This window comes from Typopeltis vanoorti, chromosome 1, assembly GCF_054136105.1.
Source record: "Typopeltis vanoorti isolate ZY-2024b chromosome 1, IOZ_Tvanoo_1.0, whole genome shotgun sequence".
NCBI lineage: Eukaryota > Metazoa > Arthropoda > Arachnida > Uropygi > Thelyphonidae > Typopeltis > Typopeltis vanoorti.
Window position 1 is genome coordinate 162,865,929 of NC_143549.1, and position 12,625 is coordinate 162,878,553.

Below are 12,625 nucleotides of genomic sequence, written 5' to 3' on the forward strand. Positions count from 1 at the left end.
GTCCTCCCATGACTTTTGTTTAGCTAGTTTAACACACTGTTTAGCTTTCTTACATTTGTCTCTGTATTCTGTAAGAGTAAAAGCTGACTTATTTGCCAGGAACTTTTGATATGCTTTCTTCTTTTCCTTCACTGCCTCTTTAACTTCCTGTGTCCACCAGGGAGTTCTGATTTTTTTATCTTTGCACACAACCTCACCACATGCTTCTCTGGCAGAATCAATCAATGTTTCCTATCAGAGTTTGCCACTGAATCTCCAAGGTTTGATTCCTGTTCTCAAACTCTTTCATTTTCTTTTCAATAATATTTCTGTATTTTAGTCTACAGTTTACATCTGAGAGCTGCTCAACTTTTATTCGCTTTAAAACTTTCTTACATGTTATTCTTTTCAATATGAAATTCAATTTTATCCTGCTCAAGACTAAATAGTGATCACTTCCAATTTCAAATCCTCTGTACACTCTGGTGTCCTGCACCAGGGAGAAAACATCACTATCAACAATAACATAGTCAATGAGACTTTTCTTATTCCTAGCCTCTTCTCTCCATGTGAATTTGTGCACATTTTTATGTTGGAACATGGTGTTAGTAATAACCAGTCCATGTCCTGAGCAGAAATCCAACACATATTTGCCATTATTAGCTTTGCTCTTTTCTCCAAATTTTCCCAAAATATTTTTGTATGTCTCACAATCATTTCCTACTCTACTATTTAGATCCCCAACAAGGACCAACTTTTCCTTTTTCATTGTGTCAGTTGCTTTTTCTAAAGCCTCAAAAAATTCCTCCACTTCTACCTTAGTAGAACCTTCTGTGGGACCATAGGCACAAATAAGTCTCATTGTCCAGTTCCCCATTTTCATATTTGCCCACATTACTCTACTTGAGACTGACTGCCATTCAAGAAGATTAGCCTCGTATTTTGTGTTGAATACTATGGCTACTCCTTCTTTTCCTTGATTGTTATTGCCTGAATATAACATTTTGTATTTATTGCTCAGAAAGATCTCACCAGTTTTGGTCTTTTTTGTTTCAGTCACCCCTATTATGTCGATCTGGTACTTATCTAATTCCTCAGCTAGCTCCATTTCTTTGCCATTCAGGCTTCTTACGTTGATAGTACCGATCTTTAACTCTGGTGATGTTGAGTTGGGGTTTGTTTTCAGATTTGTTCCAGTAGCTGACTTTTCGCTGTTCGCCCTGGTTCCCTGGCAAAAACAACGGGGGCCTTGTTTAACCGGGCGACGCCCCAGCCGGCATGAAATTTTGTCATGTTGTACCATCATTTTATTTTGGTTTAACCAATAAGAATACAATTTGGTCGGCTAAATCCCAAATTGCCAGCCCATCCTCGTTCGTTCAGTATCAAAGTAGATACCCAACAGGGTGCACCACGAGAAGGTGAGGATTGGACATTAGGTCAGAAGCCCTGGTCGGTTCTCCGCATTCCTTTAAAGGCTATGTGGAGGTCTCCTCTCAGTTATACAGCTTTGACCCTTAAGCACCCCCTACCATATATATTATAACAGTTATTCAATTTAGTCAGGGAATCTTGTAGACTTGTAGCAGATTTATTTAGAAGTATAACATCATCCTCATAAAGCAAAGAGTTGACATTAACATCTCCAATTTTGATATCAGGTTTAATACCACTCTCCTTCATAATGTGATCCATACAGATAATGAATAACAGAGAGGATAATGTACATCCTTGTCTGACACCAGATTTAACATTAAACCATCTTCCTTTAATTCTAACTGCTGACTTACAACTCAAATAAAGACTAGGTATTGTTTGATATAATGCCCCATTGACACAACCCTACAACTATCTTGTTAACTGTACCTTGTCAACCATCAATTCTTTAATATTTGTAGATGAAAAATTATCAAATCCATCTCCACCAATTGCATGTGCTAAAGTGATTATATTGGGATATTCAGTTGTATGCAAAGGGGATTTTCTCTTTTTCAAACATTCTGGCCAAGTAGTTTTCCAGCATGCATTTAAATTTGATGGTTTCAATTCTGATAATGCCAACTTAGGAAGTTTGATGCAATCCAAAATAGAAAATTTCTTCCTCACATCAATAACTGTCAGTAAATTATCCTTATCTAGTTTTTATCCAAAATGTATTGGGATGTTGTTCTTATGTAGTAGGTTTTTTGAAGTTAGTGATCACACCCTGGTCTAGTGGTTGTATTAGGTGGCAGAAAAAATTCCACATTCGGGTGTTCTAAAACAGGATGAACAGGCACATTGTCTATAATCAATAAAACTTTAAAGTCCAGATTTTTTTCCATGAAATAGCATTTAACCTCTGGAACAAAACATTGACAGAACCATTCATTAAAATCATTTGTAACCCAACTTTTTTTACTTGCCTTCCAATGCACTGCACTGGTAACGTGTTAAAATCCATAACTTTCATTGCCCGCAGTCATAGGGATTGAGTAATAGTTTTAATATATGATCTCCTGAAGCATTGGTGCAAAATAGTAGTCACATGATCCTTAGCTGCTTTAAAGCCACCAACACATCATCATGCATATCAAGGATTTAGGCCTATCGTGACCTGTTCCGGCCTTAGAAGTCATTGTTGAATCTTTTAAGAGGACGTCCTGGTTTTCTTTTTCCTAATGGCTTGTACTTTAAGACTTGTTTTGGTAATCTTTCTATTTTCATTCTTTGAACATGTTCCATCCATTTATATTTATATTTTTTTAATTTTATCTATTACTGATTTTTGGTTTAATTCTTTCATAATTTCTTCGTTTCTTTTGTGATCAAATAGAGTATACTTTGCAGTTTTTCTCATAAACTTCATTTCTGCTGTTATTAATCTTTGTTTGAATTTTGTTTTATTGTCCAGATTTCACTTCCATACAATAAGTCTGGTAGGGCTAATGTATTGTATACTTTTAGTCTGGTTTGTTTTTGAACTAGGTTTTAAATATAGAGTTAATTACACCTATTATTTTTAAATACTTTGCAATTCTTAGGTTTATATCTTTTTCATATGTGATCATACATCCTATGTAGTTAAATAAATTCACCTGTTCTAAGATCTTGTTATCTATTACTATTTTAGTTCTTACTGGATCTTGTCCTTTAAAGGTCATAGTTTTTAATTTTTCTGTTGATATTATCATACCATAATCTTTGGCTATCTCATTTAGATCTAAAATGGCTTTCTGTAAGTTATCTTCAGAATTTGTAATTATTATTTGGTCATTGGCAAAAAGGAGAGTTCACAGTAGGAGAAAGTTTAATACCTCGATGGAAATTTTTGTTCCATTTAGGTAAATATTAAAAAGAGTTGCTGGGAGGGGACATCCCTGTCGGACCCCTTGGTTTATCTTTCTCATATGTGATAGCTTTTAGGATAGGATATTATTTGCTATATTTCTTTCTTTTAATATGTTAATTAAAATGCTTCTTTTAACTTTCTCAAAGTCAATAAATGCAATATGTGTTTCTAAATCGTATTCTCTTCTTTTCTCTATTATTAATTTTAGGCAAAAGGCCGGGGTAGCATAGAGTAATCCCCAATATTTAAAGCATCAAGGGGGGGGGGGGAATCCCCAAAATTCATTATAATTAAAATCAGGGCCGGCAGAAGCGGGCATACGAGCGCCGCTATGATGGGGGCGCCACTGCCAGGGAGCAGTTCATAAGTTAATTTTTAAGAAACAAAATTTTTATCATAAAAACAAAAAATTCTTAAAATGATCAATATTAAAATAAATAAGGCTGGATACACCGAATAAAATTTTAAAAAAATGTATATTGCCGCCTCTTTGATCAGGCGGCTGCTTACAATTTGCAGCTAGAGCAGGCTAAATGCTTGCCTGCAGAATGTTGTCTCTACTGTAATCTATCTAAAGTGAAACAATGAACAGTTTTTATGTGCAGAAACAAATTTTCGTACAAAACATTTGTTGCTAGTTAACCAGTCATATGGTACGCATCTCGGTAGGCTACTGACAGTAGCGCAGTGCCGACTATTATTTCATCTCTGTGTCATGTTGTGTAATAATTTCTTGTGGGTATAAAATAGAATTGGATTCAAAAATTTAAAAAAAAGTTATTCGGTGCACAAAATCGTAAGCGTCATGCTGCAAAAGAAGCAGATATTAAGAAACAAACTGGGGCTCTTAATAAATTTGTTAAAATATTCTGATGTAGATTGTAACCAACTCGATACATCAGAAATCAGAATTGATGAACCGCGCACATCATTCAGTTTGCATGAAAGTACTATTGCAACTATTGAACAAGTTAACTGAACATGATTTAAGTGAAAAATAATTAGGATTTAGTAAACTACAACAAGATTTAGTTGTAGTTGACCACGAAACTAACACATTGGTAGTCTGTAAATTTAGAAGATCCAAGTGAATGGGGAAATATTGATGAAAAATTATGAGCTATTTTAATTGAAATGGGGTCTGTTCAAAAGAAAAATACAATATATATCCCAGAAATACATATGGTTGTAAATTTGGTGACATATTATAATAGAAAAATGGAAAACGGGAGCTCGTGCCAAGAACATGGCTCATTTATTCCAAAACTTTAAATTCTGTTTTTTGCTTTTGTTGCAAACTTTAAGCACCTACTGAATCATGTAGTCTTGTAGAAGGTTATAACGATTGGAGAAATGTAAGTACAACTTTGCATGGACATGAGACTAGTTTAACTCACATGAAAAATTTCTTAAAATGGAAGGAACTTGATAAAATTTTAAAAAACAAAACTACTATTGATTGCCAGACTCAAAGCATGTATGAAATGGAAAAGAAACATTGAACGAGTGTTTTAGAATGCTTGATTGTAATTATAAAATTTCTTGGTAGCCAAAATTTAGCTTTTCGCGGATCATGTGATAAATTATATGAAAGGAATAACGGCAATTTTTTTAAATTAGTCGAACTGTTTGCTATGTTTGATCCCGTTACGGAAACTCATGTTGAAAGGGCCCTACAACGAATACAATAGGGTACACTATTTGAGTAGAGACAGTAAAAATGAAATATTGGAAACTTTAAGTAATGCAATCAGGGATAGAATTTTATTATAAATTCGAAAATCTAAATATTATTCCATAATTTTAGACTGTACACCTGATGCAAGTAAAACAGAACAAATGACCATTAATATCCGCTTTGTTTCCTGTGACAATGGAATTGTCAAGATCAGGGAAAATGTTTTAGGTTTTGCAGATATATCATATTTGAACGGACGAGGTTTATGTGCACCAATAATGGAACAACTGGAAAAAATGGAACATTCCCATTGAAGACATGCAATCAAGGGTATGAAAATGGGGCAAATATGAAAGAGAAAAAAATATGGGCTCCAAAATTTGCTTTTGAACAAAAATCCTCAAGCGTTTTAAGTGCCATGTGCTGCTCATACTCTAAATTTAATAATTAACGATGCAGCCAAAGTGAATGCAGATACAATTAGTTTCTTTGCAATTATTCAAGAAATATAAAATTTCTTTTCATTCTCTTACAAACGTTGGGCAATCCTTTTAAAGTTTGTAAAAAAAACTAACATTGAAACAGCCATCAGAAACGCGATTCGAAAGTAAAATTAATGCAATCCGCCTTCTACGATATCAGTTAGGAGAGATTTGTGATGCACTTTTTGAAATTTTAAATAATGAAAATTTTAATGAAGAAACTCAGCATCAAGCAAAAACATTATGTGCTAAAATAAAGGACTACAAATTTATTTGCTCTCTTATAACTTGGCATGATTTACTTAATAGAATAAACCATGAGTAAAATGCTTTGAACATGACATACACTTGCCATACACATGACATACACTTGCTTTAGAATCTATCGAAAACTTAAAAATATTCTTACAAGAGTATCAATCAGATACAAATTTTAAAGAAGTTCCAAAAACGGCAAAAGAACTGAGTGAAGAGGTGGATGGAGAACAAGAATTTAAAACTGGTACGGAAGTTCGACGACGAAAGAAGACGTCAATTTGACTACGAGCATCATGACGAAATGCCACAATCGACAGAAGATAAATTTAGAGTGAATGTGTTTATACACTTATAGACGTTGCAATGTGTTCGTTAATAGAACGTTTTGAACAACTAAAAACATATTATGATAATTTCAATTTCTTGTGTAGATTACTACAAATTAATAATGAAGATTTATGAAAAAATTGTGATGATTTAGAGATTCTCTTGAAGGACTGCGACAATAAAGACGTAAATGCAATAGAACTATATGACGAGTTATGTGCTTTCCGGGATATTTTTCGGAAGGATAATTTAAATATTGAAAAGCCCTTTTGATATTGTTAATTTTATTGTGTCCAATAATTTATCTTTCCATAACTTTTCAATTGCTTTAAGAATACTATTAACCATACCTGTTAGTGTAGCAAGCAGTGAACGTTCCTTTTCCAAGTTGAAATCGATTAAATCCTACTTAAGAACAAGTATGTCACAAAAAAGGCTTGTTAGTTAGGCGTTAATAGCTATTGAAAATGATATATGTGCAGAATTAAACGTTAAGACCATTATTTCTAATTTTGTGAATATAAAATCAAAAACCTTGAAATTTTAAGGTTTTTGATTTTATTTTTAATTAAAAATTTTTTAATTTAATTTTTAATTAAAAAAATTCAAGTATATTTATGTAATTTAATTTATTTTCTATTATTCTGTAAAGATGTAATTTTTTGAATACTTATATTAAATGTTCTAATTATTTCTGAATTCTTTTAGTGTTTTCTCATCTATCTTGAGTTTCTTTTATATTCCTAACAGATAGTTCCACTTAAAAATTATTAAAAACTTTTTACAAGTTACTAAATTCTTAGTAACTTGTAAAATGCAAGTATTTTTTTAAACTTTAGTTCAAATAAATTTTAACTTTAATTAAAATTGATTTTAATTTTGTTAGCAATTCGGGTCGGTGAGAAGGCTATATATAATCCCTGTATCATTATATTCAACGATTAAAGTGAAGTGGCTTTATCAAAATTTGCTTTAACTTTTGAGAATTTTTTGAATATTCTGGTTTTTAATGATTATCCTGCCCAGCCAACACCCCCGGTTCGTTACATTTAGCGAACCAACGTGTGGCTGTTCCGTCAAAATTTATGTAAGAAATTTCAAATAATTAAAATTTTTATTATTGTAAAAGAACCACACTCTCCTGGATCGTTACAGGGGCGCTTAGATAGAAATTGCATGCTGGCGCGAAAGACCCTAGTGCTGGCTCTGATTAAAATAATAATTATAATGGGAATACCCTTTTTAACAGAACTGAATTCACACAGAAATTTTAAAAATAAGCATCCTTTGAACCGTGTTAAAATATACAGTGTAAAAATAGAATTGCTTTTGTTATTTCGAAAGCGTAAAAACGCCGTGTAAAAAGAGAATTAGCTGTATAAAAGTTGACTATTTATATTTATATACTGAGAACTGTTGACTTCATTATGAAATTGGAAGTTTATTTTTCACTTGGTTAGAGTATAATAAATTTAGTTTAATCCTTTATCCAAGTGTGAGCAAACAAAGTTTGTGCCTGAAAGCATCTTCAGGACTGGGGTAAGGTGGTACAACACCAGGCAACTCCTTGCAAAGGTGGAGCAAGATACCAACACTCCTATCTCAGTATCTCTCATAATGCAAAACACATCTCCTTGTGGATATGTCTAATGTTATGCATTAAGGGAAGGGCCACAACCCAGACTAGTTTCGACCTTTATTGAGGTCTCTTCAGTGGGAGCCAGGCCCAAGTGGAGACACCAGGCAGAAGCACTAGCAGGTCATCTCCACCAATAGGAGTTGCCAAATGGTGTGCCACCCTTTTTTAATAAATTACTCTGGATTTAGAGAAAGATGTTGGAAGTTTATTTTTCACTTGGTTAGAGTATAATAAATTTAGTTTAATCCTTTGGTGGAGATGGAGATGAGAAATAGGTGGAGATGACCTGCTAGTGCTTCTGCCTGGTGTCTCCGCTTGGGCCTGGCTCCCACTGAAGAGACCTCAATAAAGGTCGAAACTAGTCTGGATTGTGGCCCTTCCCTTAATGCATAACATTAGACATATCCGCAAGGAGATGTGTTTTGCATTATGGGAGATACTGAGATAGGAGTGTTGGTATCTTGCTCCACCTTTGCAAGGAGTGCCCTGGTGTTGTACCACCATACCCCAGTCCTGAAGATGCTTTCAGGCGCAAACTTCGTTTGCTCACACTTGGATAAAGGATTAAACTAAATTTATTATATTCATTATGAAATATCTTCAGTATTTGGTCAATATGGTAATTCAATTTTTGTGCTGAAAACTATTATAAACCTCTAATTTTTATTTCTTAAATTAATACAAAATAATTGAATCTATTTTAACAACTATTTGCCATTTTTAAATACAGCATGAACTTTTAATTATACAGATGCACTATTTCATCTAGTAATTAAGTTCTCTTGCTAAAAACAATAAATAAATCAGCTGCTGACATCTAACTATAATACCTTATCTACATAAGTTTCAAAAGGCTATAAATCACAAGAATCATACATAAAATATAAAATTCCGCTATCTTTTAAAATAACTACATATCACAGCAATTACTGTTGGAAGCAAAATCTCAGACATCAATAAAATTAACTTCTAGTAATTATGTATACCAATGATTTGGTTTCTTTGCATTAACTGTTTAGAGAAATTTCAGAAACATGATTGACTGTGAAGTTCATATACTGTTAATCAGCAATACAAGAAAAAAGTTACAGAAGATGAAAAGTTTCTTTTTAGTAACATAGAACACAGGAGCTGAATCAAGATATAGTAATAAAAAAGATATATATATTATAATTCAAATAGTATTCTCTGATTCTATCTTGTCATTTACATCATAATTAAAGATCAACAACATCATTTCCACTACTAAACCAAGAAGTGCTCTGTGAAATTGAATTTGATAGAATGCCACTATGTCCAACTGATATATTATTTCCTAAGGTATTATCAGTGAATGCAATCCAGTTGGTGTATTCATCCCGAGAGAACAACTTTTGCTCTTTTAGTATTATGTTTTGGGAATAACACCACCTACAGAAACAAGTATATCTTATGAAATTAATTTCCATTGGGAAGAGTGTAATTATTGCTAACAAAGAAAAATGCCATTTTCAAATAATTCAGGTTGCAAGATAATCTTATTATATAACCTTTTCTTGATACAGTAGTACAGCATTCTATCTATAAACCATTTAGATACAACGGTTTATGGATAATTTATTAAAAAAATAAATCAACTCAATGTTGTCATCATCTCTGCTGAAACAGTCACATATAAAACATCTTACACATAAAGATCTAAACTAGGTACTGACTTTTTTTTATTTATTTATTATTTTTTATTAATTTAGAATACTGTTGCTGCTCTGCAAATTACAGAGAATTCACTTTCTCAACAATAATGTCAGCTAGGTAGTCACTTCTAAATTGTCCAATTTTTTTAAAGATAGATGAAATAAGTAAAATAGTCGAGCATTAAATTGCCAATATCAATTGAACGATGTGACCTGTAGCAGTGTCTACAGAATTTTATTTTCTCCACTCTCCATTAATTTCTTCTTAAACAACTATATTCTAAACTTAGTGAAAAACCAAAAATGACACCTGTAGCAGTGTCAACAAAAAATGTGTGTATGCCCCTTCCCCCTCATCATTGAAGTCCAATCAGGCTGAATTTCTCAGGAGACCTTTAGTAACAAACTATATTCCAAATTTGGTCAAAATCAGTTGAATGATGCAAAATGTAAAGGTATCTACCTGCAGAGGTAGGAATTGCCCTCCTTCCTTCCTTCATTCTTGTCTGTTGGGGGTATATGGGGCAGTGCCTCCAAGATATGAGCATAGAGGAGGAAACATAATACCTCTCAGGTCTAATCTAAAGTGGAATTGCAAACAGATCTATTCCCCATGTTAGGAATGGCCAAATGAACGAAGGTGTGTCAAATAAGCATCAGTGTACTGACTTAAAAAAAAAAAAAGACTGAAATCAGATGCAATATGAGAGCACAAAGGAAAAGTACAACATGCTGGCTCAAATGTCACCTGCACAAACAAGGTCTGCATACTCAATTGATCGATTTGGACTGGATTAACAATCATATACCATAAGAAGTGGCACATCAAAAGTAGTAAGAGACATTATCAATAGGAATGTGAAATGTCTATACTTTGTGGGCATTGGAAAGTTACTTGTTTGCAGAGAGAGATGGACCAATATAGATGTGATATTGTTGGATTAGCAGAGATGTATTGGGCAGTCAAGGGAGAAGAAAGGTGGAAAAATCATATGGCCCACTATTAAAAAAAAAATAATACAAAACAGGGTTTGAATTTCTTCTAAGTAAAAGTGGAAGAGAAGCATTTTTAGGCACAAGAGAAAATGAAAATAAAACCATGATAGCAGCAACTCAACCAGAGAATGTATGCAATTTACAGACAAAAAATACTATTAGAGGGCAGTAGATGGCATGGCATTATGTTGTAGATGGTGGTTAGTAGTGCTGTGTGTAAATGGAGAATTAAGTAGTGCAGTGCCCATGATGAGGCCTCGAATTCCTTGTAGGTGTCACATAATAAGATTTGCAAAGAATTTGCATCAAAACCATTCAACATCAAAATGGGTCTATTCACAGATTTCAGAAAGTACTAGAGAGAGAGAGAGATGTACTTATCACTGGAGGATATTATAATGCTAAGAATGGAACTGACAGTGAGGAATGGGAAAGAGTAATGAATAAATATGGATATTGAGAGAGCAGTGAAAGAGGAGAATGAATGCTTGAGTTTGTCTTAAAACACAATGGTAATTTGCAATACAAAATTACAGCAAAATGACTGCAAAAAGCAGACATGATCACCTGATAGAAGAAAAGAACATGTTGGACATGATGCACATAAGTTAGAGATGGGCAATATCAGTAGTCCAGAGGTGTTGAATATTTCAAGGAGCAGATTATGAACTAGGATCACAGCTTAGTGACTGTCAACATTAAGTTGAATCTCAAATGGCAAAAGAAGGTGTAGTTTCAAAGTCAAAGAAATTTAAGGATGCTGAGCAAGGAAATCACAGAAGAAGTATACAGGAAGATGGAAACAACAGAGTGGTGTTTGCAATCAAGAATGCAATGGAAGCCAGAGAAGAAGTGGATTTCACAAGAGACGTTAAAGCTAATTCAAGAAAAAAAAATTAAACCTTAGGAGAGAGAGAGATTTCTCTGGAAGCAGAAGAATAGCATAAAGCTAATTGCAATAAAGCAAAGAAGGCAGCTAAAAAGAACAAGTCAAACCGGTCAGGAGGATATCAATAAGTATGTGACGATATCAATAAGTATCATGGTGAGCATAGAAAAGAAAGAACAGAAGAAGAAAAAGATCACATGCATCAAACAAAACAAAAGCAGATAATCATACCAGAGTAAATCTTGATGAATGCAGAAGAAATTAGAGATGGGCAACATACTACTGCTACTCAGTAATATCTGTCCAGGAGGTCCAAAGTAACTGAAGAAATATCACAACCAAGCACAAACGGCAAGTGGATATACTGAGGGAATAAGTTGTAAAAGCAGCAGACCTGAAGGATCAGGTGCTGCCTTTACAACTTGGAATTTTCTGAAGGATCAGAAAATCCCATGGAATGATGAAATCATTGGCATAATGTTGAACTGAACTATGGCAGCAAGATGACAAACTACACAAGGAAAAGATAAATTTTAATATCCACTCATAAAAAGGAAGGAGAATGAACTTCAAATTCAGAACAATTACCAAAACAATGGGCGAAGTATCCATGATGATATTATTAATAAAAAGAATAAGAAAACTCATCAAATTCCTGACATATACCTCAAGGGTATATGTCAAGGATATGATAGCTACACGAAAAATTTACATCATTACTAACTTCATATCTACAATTTTCCTCCAAATCAATCTGTTACCTGTCAAGACTCCAACATTCTCAGATATATTTCTATCCTCTAAGGCACTTTTTACCATAACAATCCACCTATATCTTGGGCTTCCTCTGGGTCTTTTTCCTGCCAACCTGGTAGAGATGGCTTGTTTTGCTAATCTTTCCTCTCCCATTCTGCTTTAGTGACCATACCGCCTCAGATTAGCTCTGCTAACACATTCCTAGATGCTAACGATGTCAACTTCTTTCCTAATAATCCTCATTTTTAATATGATATTGCTATTGATGCCATCTGTTCATGCCCCAACAAACAGCTAATTTAGTGTTTTGACTAATTTCACTCTTATTCCATATAAATTTATTCAGTTGATTTCCTACCATACCAGCTTTGTTGATTCTGTTGTCTATTTCCATATTTAATTTACCATCTTCACTAAAAATCATGCCTAAGTAGCTTAAATGTTTTACCTGTTCTATAGATTCTCCATTCACAATGCAGTTAATATATTCAATACTTCTACCTATTTTCATTGTCTTTGTCTTGTTACTACCGACCTTCATAAAATATCTATTACAACAGTTATTCAATTTATTCAGGGAATCTTGCAGACTTATAGCGGATTTATTTAGAAGCATG

General features: G+C 33.5%; 1 protein-coding gene across 6 annotated transcripts in view; it reads right to left on the reverse strand.

Moving 5' to 3' along the window:
* Positions 1 to 12,625, reverse strand: part of LOC150110591 (kinesin-like protein KIF14) — a 716,770-nt gene that overhangs the window by 53,062 nt on the left and 651,083 nt on the right. For 5 of the 6 annotated variants that reach the window (XM_090399854.1, XM_090399845.1, XM_090399869.1 and 2 more), the window contains one exon: positions 8,424 to 9,104. In XM_090399854.1, coding sequence (XP_090255980.1) covers positions 8,912 to 9,104 — 193 coding nt within the window. In that variant the 3' untranslated portion in view covers positions 8,424 to 8,911. Of the gene's footprint in view, positions 1 to 6,405; positions 6,464 to 8,423; positions 9,105 to 12,625 lie in introns of those variants that run through there. The other variant, XM_090399877.1, reaches the window with a different exon arrangement.